Genomic DNA, 22,034 nt, shown 5'->3' with positions numbered 1-22,034 from the left:
AATTCTCGCCTTCCATGCAGGAGATCTGGGTTTGAATCCAGGCCAATGCGTAGCCACCACCTGACTGTCAGGGGAGGCTTGCGTGTTGCTATGATGCAGAACAGTTTTCAGTAGAGCTTCCAGACTAGGATGAACTAGGAAGAAAGGCCTGGTGATCTACTTCTGAAAATCAGCCAGTGAAAACCCTATGGATCACAGCAGTCCAATCTGCAACCGATCATGAGGACGGCACAGGACTGGGCAGTATTTTGTTCCATGGTGCATGGGGTCGCCATGAGTTGGGGGCCAACTTGACAACAGCTAACAACAAAAACTGAAATAGCCCAGGTGAGAGGTGATGGAGGCACAGCAGAGCAGGTACTCACAGTTTAGATTTTGATGCTGCTAACTTTTCAGTGTCCTAATGGTGAGATTTTACGCATGGTAATAAGTCAGTGTCAGGAAAGGGAGGCCATTTTGGGGGAACCAGACCTATAGGGTCGCTATGAGTCAGAACTGACCTGACAGCACCTAACAACAACAAGACCTATAGCTGGTAACAAGTTCAGAAAGCACAACAAAGACACGGTGCCCAGAGTTGCCATTTAATGCCCAATCATCACAACTCAAGGAGGCTTACCTGGTGCTCATCACAGCAGGACCCAGGATGAAACCACAATGGAGGGCGATGATCAGTGTGGAGTCTCAGCACAGGGACCAGGTGCCCTCGGGCCCCACTCACCCTCAAGACAAATGTACCGTATACAAGGCTTCCTCATCTCACCCAGGAGCCAGCAGGCTGGGGGGCTTGTGATCACCATGGTTAAGAAGGATCCTCTGGGAGAACGGGGTCCCGGGATGAGGTAGGGACCTCAGGACACAATAATAAGAACCAGAAAGCTACTCCCCAGCAACCCCAAGAGGCTTTCACTTCAAACACGCTAAGCCACACAACGCTCGGATGCTAGGAAAACCCAAACTCTCGCTAAAAACTCTAAACGCTGTGCAGAACTGGAGGCTGAGAACACTTCAGGAGGGAAAATAAAGTCAAAGCCATCCTAAAGCCAGTTTTATAAGCTTCACCATCTCCCTCTTCTCCCTGCAGCCACACTACCCGACTGCCACATTCCCGCGGAGAAGGGACACTGTTCCCATCTATCATTCTAGCGCCTTTAACAGCAAGGGACTCAGGAACATGTCCCTGTTTTTAAGAAACTTCTTTGAAGCTCCAACTCTACTAGACTACTTAATGCTACTGGGTTCCCTGGAGTGCCAGTCTTTGATGGTCCTGGGGACACGGGTGACTTGGGCTGCTGGTGGGGCAAGGAAATTTCCTGGCAGAAATCACGTACCTCGGGAACAAACTGGCTTTTCTTCTGCCCTAGTTTTAAAGCTTACCTGGCCCTAAAAGAAATACTGCATGAAATGGCTTTCTTAAAGCACTCTATGGAATTGGGGGGTTTCAAGTGTCACTGGCAAGAAAAGAGGCATGAGCTTGTTTCTCACACCAAGCCTGAGGCTTGGCCTGGGTGGTCCAGCCACTCGTCCAGGCAGGGTATGGAGGGGTGACACAGGATGGAGCTGGGGCAGCTGCTCAGGATACAGGCCATGGACCCAAGGGGCAGCCCCTATGTCCATCCCTAAGGCTGGGCATTTGGGGAATGAGCTTTAAATCCGGCCAGATCTCAGCATTAAACTCATTCCTGTTGCATCTTGCAGGCCCCTTCTTCCTTTTCTCTAATTCAGTCCTAGGAGGTAGCTTAGACGGAGCCCAAGGCAAGGAAGTCAAGCATCTCTGTCCTTGGGGAACTGATCAAATGGCAGCTCAGCAAAGACCTCAGAATGGCAACGTGATCTCCAGCTCCACTTGTCCTGAACCAGATCCCACAGAGCATCCCACCCCTGCCCTGATACAGGTGCCCAGGTGGTCCTTTGGCCCTGGGCATGCTGGAGCTCAAGCTGGGCTTCTGATGAGACCCCTGTGAGTATCCGAGGAGGGAAAACCAAAGGTATTTCTTTAAAGCACAAAAAATGAGCCCTGCTTGGAGTAGGGGTATCTGTGACCTGCTGACCTTTCCTGGGCTGGGGGCTGACTTGTGAGCCCAGGAAGTTGAGCAAATGACAAGGCACAATTGTCCCCAGCTGGGCATTAGCTCACATAGGATCCCAGTCCCAAACAAGCCCATACGCCAAACTTTAGGTGCCAGTAAGTCAGCTTAGGAGCAGTCAAGAAGAAGGCCAATTTCACATTTTAAACCAACTTAATGCTACAAACTTTCAAGAAAGTGCTGCCCAGCTGAAGCCCTGAGGAAATCTAGCTCCCTGAGGGTAGGTGGGGGTGGGCTCTCAGACCACCACTCCTGGCTGCCTCTCTCCAGAAGGCATGGCCTGGCTTCAGCCCAAAGCACCTGCATCCCAGGCTGGGTGTCGGGGGAGACAGTGCAGGACAGTCAAGCCTTTGAGGGATAAGATGAAGCCAAAAAACACTCTCGAGACTCTAAGCCTGAGGGGGTAACATGAGCCCACCTCCCCAGTAGCTGCCGAGGCCTGGTCTGCAGTGAAGACCCCTTCCTGACACGCCCTCGTTATTCCTGTGATACAAACAGAGGAGCCAACACACCACCAAGCTCTGGTCACCTCTGCCCTTAGGGGTCTGTGTGAAAACCAAGTGGGTGGAAATCATTAAAGAATCACCCTCTTCAACAAACGTGGCAAAAAAACATCCTCTCAGGGAAGGGTGTTGGGGGACAATACCAGCAGCTACCAGAGGGAATGTTTTCAGGCAAAGTTACTTTCACCAGAACGCCTCATCCTACCCTCTCCCTTCTCTATGGTGGAGCTGCCTCTGTCTCCCAGGTCCCTGGTGTAAAACAGCCCCTGTACTAGGGCAAGACAAAAACTCTGAGGAGAGCTGCCCAAAGCAGCCAGTACAACTGCCTCCACATTCCTGTCTGGGTTCTCCTCAGGAGCACTCTCTGCTGACTCCCCAGAGGATCATTTTTACATTCTCAGGGGAGGGAGAGGTAAGGAATTCCGCAGGAAGAGGACTCCTTAAGTGGCTGCTCTCTCAGCCCCAGAGACTCCTCAGGAGCCTTGATGCCCCCTGCCCTTGGATGGCTCCCAGGAACCATTTCCTGGACAGAGAAGACCTAGAATCCAAGGCTAACACCGCAGCTGGAGATATCTGGCTGAGAGGAGGAGGTCAAAGGGCCTGCAACCACCACTTACTAGAATTTCGAGGCCTAAGTGCAATTAGCGCTCTGGCAGACTAGATGGCCCCTCAGAGACCTAGCCCCTCACTGCTGAGGGGAAATCTGGGAGCTGGCCCGGGGCTCTGGAAGCCAGGGCCAGCCCTAGGACTGTGGACAGTGCTGGGCCTGTCTGAGGAGAAGTCTTGCTAGAACTAGAACTGTCTCCCTGCTAAAACTCAGGAAGACAAAACTCAACCTGAAATAAATACAAAGGCATTAAGTGCATCTTGATAAATTGAGGGTCCTAACTACCCCTCAAAAGGAACTGGCAGGGCCTTTTCCTAGACCTGTTTGTCTCACCTGTGGCCCTTCACGTAAGAGGTCAGAGGTCAGAAGACTAGATGAGCCTCCCCCAAGCCCAGCTCCCATTAGGAAAGACAGGACCCAACCCCTGATACACTCCTCACCTATATCCCCCAAGTCCCCCAAGACAGCTTCTGCCAGCCAGGGGGTGGGGAAGGAGAGGAGACCCTCACACCCTAGGGCAGCACCTTGTGTCCATGTCCCTGTATGGGCAGAGGTCTTGTCAGTCTGTCCGTGAGGAGGTAGAGATAGGGGCAGGGCTGCTAGGGTAGGCAGGGCCACTCAATTAATCAACAGGTCCCCAAGGTCATAGGAGTCGAAGAGGTCACTGATGCCCTCGCCCCCATCCAGGCCCCACAGGTAGTCGTCCTGATCCAAGGGTGGGGAGAAGCTGATGAGTGGGGAGCTGCATTCCAGCGTTGGGGACAGGAACTGGTCCTCAGTCTGCTGCAGAAGTGGATGTGGCAGCTCCAACATGCTGTCAGTGGCCTCCAGGGGGACAAGGGGTGGCTGCGGGACCTGCTGGGGAGTCATCGCTGGCACTGGAAACAAATAGCCAAGGATCATGTTTGGCTCTGATGCTCAAACCCCTTTGGGTGCGGCTCTGTACCAGGGTCAGACCTCAGAGCACAAGGTCAGCCTTCTCGCTCTCTGGACTACTGTGCCCCCTTCTTTCTCCCTGACCTGCCCAACCTAATCGCATAGGGACACCCTCATCACAGTCAATGAAACCACCACTCACTCAGTTGCCCAAGCCAGAAGGTCCAAGAATCATCCACAATTCCACCATTTCCTCCACATCCAATCCAGCAGCAAGTTTAGTCACCCCCACAACCAAATGAATTCTCCAAGCGGCCCATTTCTCTTCAGCTCCACTGCTGCAATCCTGGTCCAAGTGCCCTCCTCGCTCACCTAGACCACCGCGGGAGCCCCTCACCTGGACGACTGTGAGAACCCCTCATCTGGACCATTGCAGGAACCTCCTCACCTGGACCACTGTGGGAGTCCCCTTGCTAGTTACCTCACTTCCACTCTTGCCCCGTATAGTCTGTGCTCTAACTTAACTTAAAAAACCCTAATGCCTTCCCATTGGCTTAGAAAAAAATCCAAGTTCCAGTCAGGGTTGAAAAGACTCTGCGTGATCTGGCCCCTGCCTACCTTTCTACCTGCCTCGCAGCTTCCTCCCACAGTTCACTCCCTACTCTAGACACACTGGCATTGGTGATTCTTCAGCACACCAGCTCATTCCCACTGAGGGGGAAAAAGGTGATTTCTTACACAGGGGCCTGGAATGAGGCTCCAGAAATCCCCCACAAAATATATCCTGATGCCTGGAATCCCACCATTTAAGTCATTCCTTCAAGCAAGCATCGTTTTGAAAATACCACAGCTCTGCTGTGCCAGACTGCTCGATCAACCTCTCACTCATTGTGTAACTGTGGGCAGATGACCGACTTTTTCTGAGCCTGTTTCCTTACCTTTAAAATGGTGATAATAACTGTACCTGCCTGAAAGGGTTGTTGAGGGGATTAAATGATAAATGCACATAAAGAAGAGCTGGCCTGCAGAAATCCCATGTTGGGTCCAGCATCCTGCCCTTCTTAATAATAGCCCCCATTTACCACGGGCTTACCAGGGGCCCACTCTGCTGTCAGGCCGAGGCACGCTCCACCTCCTCTGACACTCAAGCAGCCCTGAGGTAGGCAGTGCTGCTACCCCATTTACAGACGAGGAAACAAAGGCCCAAACAAGCCAATTAAATGTATTTGAATAAAAAACCAACAACTTAATGTTTGTTTAGCACATTTTGAAGGCATGCTAGGGTTACTGAAAAGAGGCCAGGATCTGGAGCCAGAAGGCCATGGGTTCGGGCCCCAGCCCCAGCTCTCACTAGCTGTAGGTCCTGGTGCCTCCATTTTCTCATCAGGAATAATAAGGATCCACCTCACTGAGTGGCTGGGAGCAGTAACTGAGATAATACATCTGAAAGCCTTGACTACATTGGACCTTGCTCTCTTTGTTCCTGTTTATTGCATCCAAATAGACTTGCTCTGTAACAGCTGTCTCTTCATCCAACTCTGAACATCTCTTGCTGGCGGGGGCTGTGTCTTATTTGACTTTGTATCTCTCACACCCAGCACAAGGCCTGGCATATAGTAGGAGCTCAGTTCACACTAGCTGTTTCGAAAATCACATTCATGCTATATTATCTCCTATAGCCACCCAATAATCACAAAGGAGTTTTAAGTGTCCCCATTTTAGAGTTGTAAAAACAGAGACTCAGGAAGGTTAAAGTGACAAGTCACTGAGAAGTGAGGGGCAAACTAGAACCCAAGTTTTCTAATTTCAAATCTCATGCCCTGTCAGCTACACTTAGGTTTACCTCAGAATGTCAGAGCCTCAAGGGATGTTAGAGATGGTTCTTGCCCAAACCCCTTCCACTACAGATGAGGGAAACTGAGGTCTCAAAGGGTTGATGATTCCCCCGTGATGCCAGAACTAGGGTCAGAAGGGATCTTGAGACTATAGTGGCCACCTCTTTGGGCAGGCATGGCCATGGGTGCTCAGGCCTGAACTCTACTTCAGGCCATAACATGGAGCCTATGTGTCTATGTTGGGTGAACCTTCTGGAAAACTTCCTCCCCTTCCTTTCAGCCAGAGAATATGAGGCCACGTGGCAAGGGGAGAGGGCAGCCACAGCACAAGCCCTGGCATGGATGTGAAGAGAACTGGTTTCTGGGCTGGGTTCACCACTAACTGCTCTTAGGCCTGTGTAAACCTCTACCTCTGCTGGGCCTCAGGCTCCTGACCTGTAAAATGGAGGTAAAAACCCTGCCCTTGCTTAAACATGGGGTCCCCCACCTCCACCAAGGCCCCAGGACAACCAAAGTGAAGGGGTTCTAACTTTGGAGAGCTGTGTGCATGTTGACAGTCAAGTGAGATGGCAGAGCAGGAAGAGGAGGGAAAACAGGGTGGGGCGCAGGTCTGGGGTGGGAGATAGCTACCGGGGAGGTGCCCAGAGGAACAGATGGTGGGTTCAGGGAAAAGCCCTGCAGGGGGAATCTGGGTGAGGCCGACAGACACAGGAGAAATCACCAGAGTCCTGAGACTGGGCTCTTGTCCCAGCTCTGCTACCAACTTGCTGTGTGACCTATGGGAAGCCACTTGCCCTTTCTGGGCCTCAGTTTCTTCATGTATAAAATAAAGGGTTGAGTTAGATCAGGGGTTAGCAGTCTTTCTGTAAAGGGCCAGATAGTATTTTAGGCTTTGTGGGCCACTTATGGTCTCTGTCACGTAGTCGTCATCATTTTGTTTTTCACGATTCTTAAAAACGTGAAAACAATTCTTAGCTCGTGGACCTACACAAACAGGCCTGCAGGCAATAGTTTATTGACCTTTGAGTTACAGAAATGGAATCTAACCTGTGTTCTGCAGAAACCCCCTGCAAGCCTCTTTCATCAGACCAGTTCTAGCTCTGCTTTTGTTTAAATACTCGGGTTCTATTTGGGGAAATTCTACTAAGAAAACAAAATGTGGAACACTGGCCTATGTGGCCTCAAAGGCTGCAGCCAGTCTAACCTGCTGCTTGGGCCCAGTAAAGGCAAAATCCCTGCTGGAGAAGGGAGGGACCATCATGGGCCCCCATCTCTGACCCTCCCAATCCCCACTCCCCCTGGGAGGCCTTCAAGAACCTCTTCCACCTCTCTGCTCCCCGGCAACTGCCGCACACCCCCTCCTGCCAGGCGTAGCCAGCTTTGAGCCCTGCTGTCCTCCTCCCCAGCCAGGAGCCCCATCCTTGGTTTGTCTGTGCCTTGTGGAGAAAGCCCTGGGCTGGAGTGTGTGAAGACCAAGGTTCAAGATGTGGCTCCGTCACCTCCTGGCTGAGGAACCCTGGACAGATCACGTCATTTCCCTGCCTCAGTTTATTTATCTCTAAACTAGAAATAAAAAAACCTACCTCACGAGTTGCTGTAAGGAGTAATAGATAATGGGTGTACCCGATTTACAGTTGTGGTTTAAAAAACCTTAGTTATTCTCCCCCAAGAAAGTTTTTAGCCCCTCTCCACCCAAAAAAACTCTATAGTTTCCATTTACTGTGGACTTACTGAGCACCAGGTGCTCTGCCATTAGCAGTTGTCATAGGAGTAGCAATACTAGTGGTGGCAGTAATGATAATAATAAAACTGATTGTCAGTGAGTCGATTCCAATTCATGGCAACCCTATGTGTGTCAGAGTAGAACTGTGCTCCACAGGGTTTTCAATGGCTGATTTTTCAGAAGTAGATCGCCAGGCACCTCTGGGTGGACTCAAACCTCCAACCTTTTGGTTAGCAGTGAATGTATTAACTATTTGCATCACCCAGGGACTCCAATGATAATAATAGCTAACAGTTATTGCCAGGTACTCTTCCATGTACCTTTCCTATATTAACTCATCGAACCTTCACAAAAACCTATGAGGTAGGTATTACCATTATCAATTACTATGCCCTTTACAGATGAGGAAATTGAGACAGAGAGGTTAAGTAACTTGTCTAAGGTCACAGAGCTAGTAAGGGGAAGAGCTGGGATTCAAAGCCAGGCCTTCAGACCCCGGAGCAGCATTGGCCTCCCCAGTGAGACAAGGAATGTGCACGCGCTTTATAAATTGTAAAATGCAATGCAAAGAGCCACGGCAGTGCAACAGTTAAGTGTTCAGCTATGAACCGAAAGGTTGGCAATTCGAACTCTGGGGACATTTTAATGTCATAAGCACTAGAAAGACCTGGTGATCTGCTTCTATAAAGATTACAACCAAGAAAATCTATGGGGCAGTTCTACTCTGTCACATGAGGACGCGATGAGTCAAAATCAACTTGACGGCACCTAACAACAACAACAAAGTGCAATGCACACATGCTGGGGACAATGACTGTACCCCTTGCGGCTGGGTAGATGGTAGGTCCCCAACAAATGCTGACCAAGAAGAGGAAACTCTAAGGCTGGTTACTCTCCCCACTTTGTGTCCCTCTGGATAGAGTGCCCTACCTGAGGATGCTTCAGGTTCCACGATCTCAGGGCTGGTACCGTTGCTTGGCTGGGCAGAGTCAGGGCTGGGGTCAAGGGTGGAGGTGGAAGGCAGTGGCTCCTTGGCAGGGCTGTCTGGCTCTTGCACTTCCTCCGGACACAAGTAGACTTCGATGGGTCCTTGGGTACTCTTTAGATATATCTGTAGATTCTCCTGGAAGAAGAGAAGCCAGGCCATAGCTGTGTGGGTCAGTGTATGTGGACAGACACACGTGGCTCCAGTGGCCCATGTGAGTAAGCTGAAGTCCTGAGCTGGGCACTAAGGCCTGTCCCATCTAGCCTATGGTGAATATTTCCTGTTTCTGCCTCTCTGGCCCCAAGCCTCCTTGTTTTAGAAAGAGACTTGATTTTCCTTTGGGAAACGACTTCTCCCCGACTCTCAGGTCATGTAGTTTGGGTAGGGCCAGCACCCTTCCCCAACCCCAATGGGTGAGCTTGTGATGCAGGCTGGGAAAGTCACAGTGAATGGTTCATGGTGGCACAGACTCAGGTCAGTCCAACAAGCATTTGGTCTAGGACTTTTGCTGGACTTGTGGAAACAGAAGCTGCCTTCCCAATGGAGTTGCTGAGCCAGAAGCACAAAGCCTGTCTCTGCCCCCAGAAGGGGAGAGGCTGCCTGGGAGTGAAGTCTGCACAGAGGAAAGCAGGGTGAGAGATGGAGTGTGAGACAGACATTGAAGTCATAGTCTGAGCCCCTGGATCCAGCCTTGCCTGAAATCCAAATCTTCTCCCTGAACTTGCCATTTGGTTCCTTTTTTCCTCCCCCTGCTTAAGTCAGTTGGACTTGGCTTTCTGTTAGTTGCAACCAAGACTCCTGATACTTAGCTTCTCACCCCTGCCTCTTCCCAACCATATTCCCAAAACTTAAGCCACTCTAGGCTACACACACACCATTCTGGCATGCTTTCAGGCTTCTAGCCTTTGCTCATGCCGCCCCCTCTTCACCTGGCGAAAATCCTATTCATTCTTGAAGACTCAGTTTAACTGTCACCACTTATGGATGCTTCCTCCAACTTCCTTTCCCTGTTCCCTCAAAGCACATCCTCCATCTATAAATGACAGCATCATGATTTGCTTGAGTCTTTTTCCCACTCAGTCCTGAGCAGGGGCAGGGCCTTATTTATCTCTGCAGCCCTAATTCTTCCATTAAATAATTTCTTGAGCCCTTATTATGTGCTAGGCCCTGGGCTGAGGGTTCAACATGGGCAGAACATTCTCTTATGGAGCTTACGTGCTAACAGATGAAGCAGAATGTAATCATGTAATCACCCAAATATATCACAGCAAGTGGAGGTTAAGTGCAGTGGAAAAGCACAGGTTGTTATGAAGTCTGGGGGTGATCAGGGAAGACTTCCCCGAGGAAGCAACATTCAAGTTGAAACTTGTAGGATGAATAGCAGTAAACCAGGCAGAGAGAGAGAAGAGCATTTCAGCTGGAGGGAACAGCATGGGTGAAGGTCTTACTCTGGGGATGAACTTGTTGTTAGCTGCCAATGAGTCAGCCCCTGACTCATGGTGACTCCATGCACAATGGGATCAGACTGTTGTGATCCATAGGGGTTTCACTGACTAATATTTCCGAAGTAGGTCACCAGACCTATCTTCCTAGTCTGTCTTAGTCTGGAAGCTCTGCTGATACCTGCTGAGCATCACAGCCACACGCAAGCCTCCACTGACAGATGAGTGGTGGCTGTGCTTGAGGTACACTGGCAGGTAACTAAACCCAGGGCTCCTGCGTGGAAGGTGAGAATTCTACCACTGAACCACCACTGCCTTCTTACAGGGATGAGTTTAATGTGGTAAAAAACTGCAGGCAGGTCAGTGTGGCTGAAGCAAAGAAAACAGAGGGGGGTTAGGGCTGAAGAGAAGGCTGGTGAAGTCTGTTGGGGCCAGAAGATGAAAGGCCTTTTAGGGAGCTTTAAGAATTTTGGTCTTAAAGCTAAGTGAGGAGTCCCTGGATGGCAGAAATTAAGTGCTTGACTACTAGATGAAAGGTTAGCAGTTTGAACTCACCCAGAAGTGCCTCGGAAGACAGGCTTCTGAAAGGTTTCAGCCTTGAAAACCCTATGAAGCAATTCTACTGTGCACATATGGGGTCGCCAGGAGTCAGCACTGACTCCACAGCAACTAACAAAAACCTAAGACAGCAATGGTTAGCACAAATGGATTACTGTGAGTACTAACGTCTTAGTGTGTGGGCCCATGTGTGCAGGAACGCAGGGGCTGATGGGGCACAGAAAGAGACCAGGAACAGAGATTTTCTCAGACCAGGACTTGTGCAGGAACGCAGGGGCTGGTGGGGCACAGAAAGAGACCAGGAACAGAGATTTTCTCAGACCAGGACTTGGGCTCTGTTGCCCTTTCTGGCCGCCACCATTTCTGCCCACCAATATTGCCAAGGGCACCAGAATGGACCCAAGAGGGTTGGAGCTGGACAATGGGCAGTGCCAGGGACAGAGCCTGCAAAGCTACCTGGGACGCTCCAGCCCCGCGCTCCCCCAAACGCTTCCCCTCTCACCTCGCTCCTATCAGGCACTTCCAGTCTCGTCTGCGGAGGGGCTTTGACGGCAATTACCGTCTGTTCCTTAAAGCTGCCAACAGCCCGGAGGTCCTGGTAAGTCACATAGGCCAGTGTAGGGGCAGGAAAGTCAAGAAAAGTGACTGTCTGCTCAGAATCCAAACCCCCAGCCCGCCAGGCAGTGCCTTAACCCACATCCTAAGCCCCTGAAACACCTCTTTCTCATTTCTTATATAGCTTTAGAAATAATTTAAAAACTGTAATGTTCTTTTAATGTCATAAGCTACCTCAGATCCCTTTAGAAAGCAAGTGGGGGTATAAGTCATAAAAATGCTGCTTTATATCAGCCTTGTACGTAAAGACTTCCTCTCTCAAACTAGGTCATTAACAGGCCAGAAAACAGGTTTTATTTCTTTATGTTTCTCACAATGCCTGCTATCCTTCCAAACAAACAGGACCAGATCCAAAATACAATTAGATGGTGTAACCCTTTGGGAAAATGTATAAAGAGCCTTAGTAAATTTAGGTCATGCTCTTTGATCTCATCATTTCAATCCTAGGAATCCAGCATAGCTAAATTAAAAAACACATGGGAAAATGCTCTATATACAAAGATATTCACTGCAGGGTTGCTTATAAAAGCAAAATCTAGAATCAGTCTAAATGTCCATGACAGGCCTTATCAATAGACCAGAGTGGTGTCTGAGTAGGACATTCTCAAACCATTTTAAATATACTGTTTGTATAGGTAAAAAATGGTCACATATCACCAATTTTATATGGATCAACCTAATAGTCGTAAGATCTGTAACAACATAGAAAAGGTTTATGGTAATATAGTAAGTAGAGGGGGAAAAGAAAACCCCATTGCCGTAAAGTTGATTCCGACTTATAGCAACCCTATAAGACAGAGTAGAACTGCCCCATAGGGTTTCCAAGGAATGGCTGGTGGATTTGAACTGCTGACCTTTTGGTTAGCAGCTGAGCTCTTAACCACTGCACCACCAGGGCTCCAAGTAGAGAAAAGCAGGATATAAAATGTTATGTACCACAGGCATACAGTGGTATTTAAAGCACACACTCCCTGTGCATAGTTAAGGAACAATGGCTGTGTTAAGGTGGTATGTCAATATTTCTTCCTTTCCTCCATTTTCCAAATTTAAAGAAATGCACTTGTCTTATTTTTATAATGAGAAAGTAACTTTAATAGACTGGAGAGGAAAAACCATCAAGGAAGGAAGAAACAGAGGTGCCAGACCCCTAGGGTGAATCAGACCTTGCAGGGAGCCATTGATTCAACTCTGGACAGATACAAACATGCAACAGGCCACAAGAATCCAGCTCCCTGTCCCGCCCCCTATCCCTAAGCAAGACTTGCGAGTACTACCCCCATCCCCAACCACCAAAGTGGATATCTCTTGTTGGTCTTGTCCTCAGTCAGGTGCTTAAAGTTCACAGAGCAGCTCTGGATGAGCTGGTCCAAGGCCTGCTCCATGCTCATCAGCTCCTTCAGCTCCTGTCCTAGCTGCTGCTGCTTCCCAGGCCGGGAGGGATCTTCAAGCACTCCCCTGCCTCTGGGAACAGAAAAGCCCCCCAGTGTCAGTTTCAGTCCATACCCAGGGACCCCAACCCCAGGGTTGCTGCAGAGAGAACTGCACAGTCGGCATGTGGCCAAACTCCAGGGCGATGCTGTTCACATGATTCTGCAATGGTACCCCCAGGGTTGTGTAACTCATTGGTCCTGCCTAGCTCCCTGGGAGTTGCCAGGGATTAGAACTTGAGGCTTGGGGTTGAGCTAGGGAGAAAAAACAAGTCAGGGCCTGAACCCCATTTTGGGGAGGCTCAGCTATGCCCATCCTTACGCCCCAAACCAAAAACCAAACGCACTGCCATCAAGTTGATTCCGACTCACAGTGACCCTATAGGACAGAGTAGAACTGCCCCATAGGGTTTCTAAGGCTGTAAATCTTTTTTTAAATTTTATTGTGTTTTAGGTGAAAGTTTACAGTGCAAATTAGTTTTTCATTCAAAAATTTAATACACAAATTGTTTTGTGACATTAGTTGCTATCCCCACAATGTGTAAGCACTCTCCCCTTTTCCCCACCCTGGGTTCTCTGTGTCCATTAGTCCAGTTTTCCTGTCCCTTCCTGCCTTCTCATTTTTGCTTTTTGGATAGGTATTGCCCATTTGGTCTTGTATATTTGACTGAACTAAGAACCACGTTCCTCACGTGTTATTGTTCGTTTTACAGGCCAAGGCTGTAAATCTTTAAGGACGTGGACTGCCACATCTTTCTCCCATGGAGCGGCTGGTGGGTTCGAATCAACGACCTTTTGGTTGGCAGCCGAGTGCTTTAACCACTGCGCCACTAGGGCTCCTCCCTATGCCCCAGCCTCCCCCAAACGGCAGGGAGCTGGAGTGACTTCAGTCCTGACTCCCTCACCTGCATTCTTAGGGTTCATGCCAGTAGCTGTAGGCCTGCTCTCCAAGACCTTCTAGAAGTCGGGAGAAGAGTCTGTGTTAATCCCGGCTCAGCTCTGAGGGGACTCCCCTAAGCTAGAAGAGAAGAATCTTGGGATCCTTGATTCAGATGAAGGGGTGTGAGGTCCCCTTATGCCTTTACATCTCCGAGGAATACTTCTCTGCGGTGCGTCATCCACACAGCGCTTGTATACTTGTTCTCCCCCGTAGATTAGCTCCACCCCCAGCGCTTGTGTCCATTGGACGATGCTCTCAGCTCCGCCCCTGACATTTACTCCCACTGGATAATGTCCCAGCCCCGCCCCCGGCCCATGCACCCATTGGATGGTGCCATGGCCCAGCCCGGCACTCACACCCACTGGATGTTGTTCTTGGCCTTCTTGCGGATGAGCTGGATGCCCTCCAGCACGTTGGTGATGTCATAGATGCGCCGCTTCTGCACGTCCAGCACCTCCGCGGCCCAGTTCAGGTCCAGGACCCCATCCTCGGACTCGCTCAGGAGGTAAATGAACTTCTTGGTGAGCAGCCCCAGTGACGTGTCATACCGTGTCTTCTCTCCAGGGGACTTGGGGGCTGAGGGGGAAAGGGTCTCAGTCACAACTCGGGGATGGCCAGCCTGTGGGGGGCCCTCCTCCACTGACCTGGACTCACTAAGCACCACCCTTCACATGAGCACCCACTTTGCAGTTTACTGAGCACTGTGGGCAGGGGTTGTTCACCACACTGTATAGACAGGGAACCTGATGCCTAGACAGGAAGAGTGACTTGCTTACAGTGTCACAGCCAGGTGCCAGAGTCAGGACTGGAAGCCAAGTGTCCTGACTCCTAGTTCAGTACTGTTTCCATCACACCTTAGGGCAACCATAAACACAACAAATGCTTATTGTGTGCAGGGCACTGTTCTAAGAGCTTTCTGTATACTAACACATTTAATCTTTATAATAACCCTATAAGGTCAGTGTACAGCCAGCCCCATTTTATAGATGAGAATACTGAGGCACAGAGAGATTAAATAAATTGCTTGGCTCACTCAGCTAGAAAGTGGCAAATCTGGGATTCAAATCCAGGCAGTCTGGCTCTAGAGTCCTCCTTCTTAACCACTGTCCTATCCTGCTACTTCTACGTCAGGAATTTGGAATTCACATAGGGAAGGAATGACAAGCCTGGATTCGAGAACACTTTTTATAGACACACACTTGCTTTTTCTTTTCAAGCGTAGTCCCTTGATTATCTGAGAGGAATCAGACCTATAGATCAAATGGGGCAGGTTCATGAAAAAGGTCCCTTTCTCAACGAGGACAATGTCACAAGACCACATCTCAGCTACAGCATCTCAGACCACAGGGGACTTTTGCAACCAAGTGACTTGCAAGTCATATAGCAAGTTAGTGGCCAAACTAGTTCCAAAACCTGGGTCTTAGAGAGTCTCAGATTCCTCTGGAAGGGGACTTTAGAATCCTTTAACACATAGGTGGCAGATGTTTGGCACACAGGTTTCTTTGTCAGGCTTTACACTCATAGTAGACATTAGCAATTGATTAGTACACTCTTTTTCACAAGCCCCAATGAGGGTTAGGCTCTCTGGGCAGCCTCTACCAATCAACTGGAGAGGAAACGTTCTTGTCATTCCTGATCTAGCTGTGCCTCATTTTACAGGAGACAACTAGAATTCACAGAAGAGGAGTGACTGGTCAGGTTGGAACAGAACCCTACCCAGACTCTCCAAATTTCTGACCCTCATACTTCCCACACAGCCACATACCTTCCTCACTAGGTCTGTGACCCCTCTAAACTAGCTTTCCTCCCAAATACAGTTGCCTAAACTCCCACTCTGGCCAGAATATTGACTAAAATTCCCTCCAGCTTAGCTTTAGGTAGGCACTATCCTGACAGCCTCTGGATCTTAAAAACCTCTGAGGTGGCACGGGTTGGATTAATACAAGTTTCACTTCCCTTTGTTCACTTATTTAGCTCTCTGTCTATAAGTGGGACAAAGACCCTGGTTAAGGTCTTGCTCCTCTCTGAGCTGGATATTCTCTTTTGGAAAAGGCAGACTGGACTAAATGTAAAAACTTTTAATAGTGTTGTCGTGCGCTTTCAATTCCGACGACTCATAGCGACCCTATAGGACAGAGTAGAACTGCCCCATAGGATTTCCCAGGCTGTAATCTTTAGGAGAGCAGATCGCCAGGTCTTTTCTCCCATGGAGCTGCTGATGAGTTTGAACTGCTGATCTTTTGGTTAGCAGCTGAGTGCTTAACCATTGCATCACCAGGGCTCCTTTTGTAAATAGTAACCTCCCCAGATAAAATGTGGGTCTTCCTGCTTAGATTACGAGAGCAATAGTATGGTATGGTACAAGTAATGCAAGACTTACATGTCCGAGTTCTAGTCCTGATTCTGTGCACTAGCTCTGTGACCTTGGGCATGTCACTGAAGCTGAGTCTCAAGTTGCCTCATCAGCAAAAGGGGACTAATCAGACTCTCTGGCAGGATCAAGTGAGAAAATGCACAGGAAGCTGTTTTGTAAACCGGAAAGTGTGATACAAATATTACTCCTGATGACTTGGGCAGGGCTGCTACCCTCAGCCCCACCCCACCCCTAATCTCCTGAGCCTGCCCTGAGCTGCCCATCAGCACGCTTACTTTTGGGGCTGGGGAGGCCATCCACTCTGATGCACTTCCCCTTGGGAGTCCGGAATTCAGGAACTGCAGGCCGCCCGATCCCCTCTAGGTCCAGCTTCCTCTTGGCCTTGGAGATTAGAGAGAGAGGCAGAGGGTGAGAATCATTTCTCTTTTAGCCTTTTCCTGGCCTAGGGGCACCAGCAGCCATCTCCTGTGCCTCAGTTTACCACCAGTCCCAGTGAAACATCACTGCACTTGGAAGTATCAAGGATTTGAGAAGTGACCTTTCAGGAAGAGAGGAAGTCCTATTTTCTGAGAGGCAAATGCCTCTCTCATCCTCCGAGACCCCGGCACTTCAGACCCAACTAAAGCCAGTCTGGCCAAGGGCTCAGGGTTCGTTAATAACAGGCCTCAAGCTGCTTCTCCACACCCCCTCCCAGAGGAGGATGCAGGGAGGAAGGAGTAGGTGGGGCCTAAACCACATCAGGCTGGGGAGAGGCCCCCCTGCAGAAGCAGCTGGCCAAGCCAAGCCTGGTGCCCATCACAGCCCCACAGCTGGCTCTTATCAGGGTGGGTCTGGGCGGATGCCAGGGGACTTCCTGGCTCTGTGCCACACCCCAGGGAGGTGCCCATGTAGGGAAGCAGTGCAAACATCTCCCCCAAGTTTGGGCTCCAGCCCTTTCCTGAATAGACTCCCTTTGCCATTCTTTCTTTGCCTCGAGGGGCAGACAATGAATCCTTCCCCTGTCTTAAGGACAAGCAGCTGAGGCCCACCCCCTCCCCCTTCCCGCCAAGCTTGGGAAACACCTGCTGGGGAAATCAAACCACAGACCCATCTGCTCCTCTCCACCCCACTGCCACCCGGCCCCAATTAGGCCCAGAAGCTGCACTGTCCCGGAAGCGGCCTCTCCTATTTAGGGCTGGGAAGGGGCAGGGCTAGGGCACTGGGGCACAGGTCAGAGCCCTGGGCTTGAATCTCCCAGCTCCTTCACGGACTCATTGTGTGACTTGAACAAATGTTCCACATCTAGGAGCTTCAGTTTCCTCCTCTGCAAATTGGGGCCGAGAATACCTACCTCAAAGGCTGTTGTGAGGATTTGAGGAGGTGACATCTATACAGTGCTCAATCTGTGGCTCAGCACCTTGTAGGTGCTTAGGAAATTCGAAGTCCCTTCTGTAAAACCCAATCTCGGCCTCTTCCTTGACACACCCTTCTGGGGGTCACCGAGCTAACTTCCTGCCTCCTTCCCCAGTCACCCAGACATGCAGGCCCCTCCCTCACTGAGACACAGAGGCCTATTTTAACCCTTGGTGATGGGGTCATGCTAGGCAGGGCTGAGGCTTCTAACTGCTGCTGAGCACAGCTGGGCTAACAGGTGTGGAGTGTGGTGGCAGCTCCCCTCCTCCCCATGACCGCCTCTTCCAGGAAGTCAGAGAGGAGCCCTGCTCTTTGGCCTAAGGAGCCTGGACATAAGGCTCCTCTCCTCCACCCTTACCCAGGCCAGGACATGATCTAAACAGCTCCCTGCTCATATCCTGAATATTCCTGTTCTACCCTCTCAGCTGGTGAGGTCCTGGGTTTTAGGGAGGGTGACCTGCTCTAGCCCCATCCTGTCCCTAGAGAAAGGCCCAGTCATTCACCAGGATCTTCCTTGTGCCCTGAGCCAACACTCATCACCTCACCAAATCTTTCCAGCATTTCACTACGCTGCCCCCCATTTTAGAGCTGATGCAGCTGAGGCTTGAAGAACTCCAAGGCCTTTCTCAATCCTGATTAAGATTGTCCATGCCAGGATCCTTATTACCATCCCTAAGAAGAAGCACCAAGAACAGGGAGAGGAAGGGAAGGGCAGGCTGAGTCCTAGCTGAGGCAGAGGTGGGGCAGCCCAGTCTCCTAACCCCACATACCTCCTATACCTGACAGGAGACAACACACCAGGAAGAACCTCACTATCTGAGAACTGTGGGGCCTGGGGAAGAAGAGAGGACCCAACAGGCCCATCGTGTGCTCACAACAGTCCTGCAACATCGGAATTGTCAACCTCTCTTGGCAAATGAGAAGTGAAGAAGACTCAGGTTAAGCCACGTGCCCAAGGTCACACAGACAAAGAGCAGAGCCAGGATTTGAATGCAGGTCTGTCTGACTCCAAAGCTACGTGCCAGGCTGCCTCAGCTCCATCCCACACACACTCCCCAGAATTTGCTGAAATTTCAGTCAAGGCCTGGCCATGCCCACCTGCCCCCACGACTTCTCTCATACTCGTGTGCACGCGCGCACGCACACATACCCGAGCCCTCTCCCTCTTCATGCTCTCCTTCCCCCTTATCCTGCACTCCTAGGACCCTATACAGCAGTGTCCCTCACCAAGGACACCTCTCTGACCCCTGCCAAAGGCACTGCCCAGGGAAAAGTCAGCCCTTAGAACAGAGGGGAAGAGAACAAGCCTGGGAGAATGAAGAACAGGGAGAGGCTGAGGACAGGCTTTGGAATGAGACTGACCTAGATTCACATCTAGGCCTCCCCCGTTCTTAGATGGGTGGGCTGGGCAAGTCAATTGACCTCTTGAGGCCCATCTGTAAAATGGGATAATCTACCCCATCTCTGCCGCACATTCAGTGAGTGGTGCAGCAAAGCGCTTTGCCCACGATGAGTGTGCATGCAGGGGAGCTGCTGTCACTAAAGCCCCGGAGCCACTAGCAATGGGAAGGTGCAGGGTGAGCTAAAAAGAAAGAGACAGGGACAGTGCAAAGGAGAGCAAAGGCCTGTAGCCACACCCAGAGGCTGCTTGGTCCTGACCTGGATCCTCTTAGGTAGCCCCTTTGGTTGGGTCTTAAAGGCCTGCTTAGGATTCGAGCCCCACCCTGCCAAGCCCTAGGGAGAAGGGCAAAGGCTCTTCCTCAGGCAGCCCCAGAAGAACAGATCACCAGGCACAACCCTCTACGGGCAGCAAGGTGAGGAAACTGGGGCTCAAAGAAGGGAAGTGACTTGCCCAAGGTCACGGGAGTGGAGCCAGGTCTCTCCTAAGCCAGAGTTAGACAGTGGGGGGTAGTGCAAGTGTAAGGAGTCAGGAGCCTCCTCACTTCAGATCCCAGCTCTGCCACTCGATAGCTAGGCAGCCTGGGATGCGCAGCCTGGCCTCTCTGAGCTCCCGTCTCATCTGACCTGCCTTGTAGGGTTGTTCGTTAGTGTCTTTATTTTCTTTCTCGGTTCTCAGAGGCAATTTGGAAAATGTAGATAAATTACAGGGAAAAGAGAACCATGCAGGATCACCCTATCGTCACCAGTTCCTGTGAGGATGACGCTGAATAATGCAGTGTGCCTAGCCAGAGCAGGCACTCAACAAAGGTGTCCCCCGCTTTGCCCAGAGGGTGGTGGAGTAAGCACTAGATGGGGAGCAAGGAGACCTGAGGTTTCATTTTCATTCTGCCATTGAACTTGGTTGCTGTCCCTGGAGGTCCCTTTAAACAGCAGCTCCCTGACAAATCCTGTTCACCCTGCACTTTGCAGTCTGGCCACAAAGCCAGTGGCCACACCCAGGGTTGGGTTTGGAGCAGCTCCAGGTCACACCCTTGTCAAATGAGTAAGCAGGGGGCCAAGGCCTGCCCATGGGTCCGAGGAGCCAGGGCTCTGGGGCCTGGCAGGAGAGAGGGCTCTGGGCCTGATAGAAGTGCTCAGGCCCCAGTGGCTGCACCTTTAGGGTGGTCTAGTGCAAGGAGGCTCTCCTACTTCTTATGACTTGGGCAAGTGACTTCACGTCTCTGCTCAGCTTCCTCATCTGCAAGATGCCTCATCCCAAGCATCTTGACCAAGACCGCGAACATGAGGAGTGCCAAGCAGTGCCTGGCACACTCAAGGCGTTTGGTAAAAGGCCATTCTTGCTGAGATCACTGAGGCCCTCTGGGAGGGATGGTGCAGACAGATGCACTGGGGCTCCTCTGGGAGGGAAGCAGTTCAAAACCACAGCTGTTACTGAAACTCCGCCTGGGTGTCAGAAAGCAGCTGGCCAGAGGAGAGGCTGGGCCCCACCATTGAGCTCCTTCCCTAGGGGAGGCCCAACTCCGAGGTTGGACAATCTAGGGATAAGTCAATGTTGCATAGAGAAGAGACTGCCTGTCACCTGCATTGTGGGTCAAGAGACCTCAGGCCTGGTCTCCACTCTACCCTGTCCCCCTGTGTGGCCTTGGGCAGGTCACATGCCTTCTCTGAGCTCTGTAACATGGAGCTACTAACACCAGGTACTTCACAGGGTGCAAAAGGGGTTTAGGCTATAAAACGCTGAATGCAGGAATGCCACCTAGCCCTTGGTTTTGCTTGACCTGTAAAATGGGGATAATAGCACCTACCCCTGCCTCCTCCTCCCTCTTAGTTGGAAATAATGTGCAGGAAGGGACTCTGGATGTGGGCAAAGCATGATTCCAATAGCAGGAATAGGGGCTCTGCCTGCATCAAGTGATGGCTGGGGGCCTGTGCCTGCTGACTGGCACAGGTGTGGCCAGATGCCTTTGGAGGAAGGGAGTGGTCTTATCCCTGTACCTGAACTTATTCACCACACCCAAGGCTAAGCAAACCTGCAACACCCCCAGCTCCCCTCCCCAGCCTGCTTACAAAATCCAGAACCTGGAACTGGAACTGACCCGAGATGAGCTAGACCCCTAGCTACCCCATGGACACACACATTTTCCAGATGAGGAAAGTAAAGCCTAGAGGGGGCCTAGACGTATCCAAGGCCACAAGCAGTGGCACAGTCAGGACCAGAAACTAGGCTCCCCAACCACCACCTGCCCCCCAGGGCTTTTCCCACCCCTCCCCCACCCTATAGTTGTTTCCATTCCCATGAGCTCCAGGAACTCCCCTCCCACAAAACATGCCCTGTGCCAAGGTCAGCAGGCAACCTGGTGCCTCTACACTTTGGGCCTCCCTGGCAACAGGCCTGGGGCTTGAGGAGGGAACGGCCAATCTCAACAGGAACCCCAGGGGGCTACCCCCGATTTGCACCTGCTACTGGCAGTCTAGGAGGGAAGACTGGGCCTGGGGAAGGACCTAGGACAGATACTTGGGAAGGAGTTTGCTGAATGGACAATTTGGAGTCTGTCCAAGACAGGCTGGACCCAAGAGAGCCATCAGACCTCTCGTCTGTTTTAAAGTCCCCACGGTGTCCCCAGGCCAAGCCCTGTGCCTGGACAATAGCAGAGACCCAGTACTGGTTTCTGGGCAGACAATGAATGAAAGAATGAATGAATGGCGGCAGTGTTGGCTCTGTGGACTTCCCCAAGGTCACACTGTGTACTGAGGGAGTAGGCTGGGTCTCCATACTCCCAATCCATTGCTCATTCCACTCCACTCCAATGGAGGAGGTTATTTCACCCAAAGTCTGAAAATGAAGAGGTCTTTTACTCAGATATTGGGGGCTGTGGGTCGTTCTGGAGGCTGAACGCCAATCTTCCCTTCCAAAACTCTGGGTCCCAAGCGCCCCTCCCTTCTTCCTACATCCGGAAAAGCATAAGGAGAACGGGTAGGAGTCCCCAGCATTACCGGCAGCCGGCCTGCGGGCACGCATCGCACAGCTTGGCCCTCTGGTCCGTGAGGGGTGGCGTCGAGGCAGGTGCCCGGCGCCGCGGCGGGAGGCACCGTCTGCGGGTACAGCGAGGTGTAGTAGGTGGTGGTGGCCGGACAGAGCTGTGGGCTGCCGAGTCCGGGCGGCCACAGCTCGGTGGGGCTCATCGCGGGCAGTCCCTTTGGGGGTAGTCCAGCGGCCGGAGCCAGGGCCCGGGCCCCTCGCAGCATGGCGAGCGCAGCGCCCCCCCCCC

At 51.3% G+C, this 22,034-nt stretch overlaps 1 protein-coding gene across 1 annotated transcript; it reads right to left on the bottom strand.

Annotated features, from left to right (window-relative positions):
• Nucleotides 1-412: 412 nt before the first annotated feature.
• On the bottom strand, nt 413-22,011 carry E2F2 (E2F transcription factor 2). Its single transcript, XM_023732112.1, has 7 exons — nt 21,760-22,011; nt 16,248-16,353; nt 13,955-14,174; nt 12,534-12,692; nt 11,119-11,233; nt 8,562-8,754; nt 413-4,075 (listed from the first exon to the last, which is right to left on the bottom strand). Exons 1-7 carry the CDS (start codon nt 22,009-22,011, stop codon nt 3,816-3,818), a joined length of 1,305 nt encoding a protein of 434 aa, XP_023587880.1. The 3' UTR covers nt 413-3,815.
• Between the last annotated feature and the right edge of the window lie 23 nt (nt 22,012-22,034).

This window comes from Trichechus manatus, unplaced genomic scaffold, assembly GCF_000243295.1.
Source record: "Trichechus manatus latirostris isolate Lorelei unplaced genomic scaffold, TriManLat1.0 scaffold00048, whole genome shotgun sequence".
NCBI classification, from domain to species: Eukaryota; Metazoa; Chordata; class Mammalia; order Sirenia; family Trichechidae; genus Trichechus; species Trichechus manatus.
This window is presented reverse-complemented; position numbering and strand designations above follow the sequence as displayed.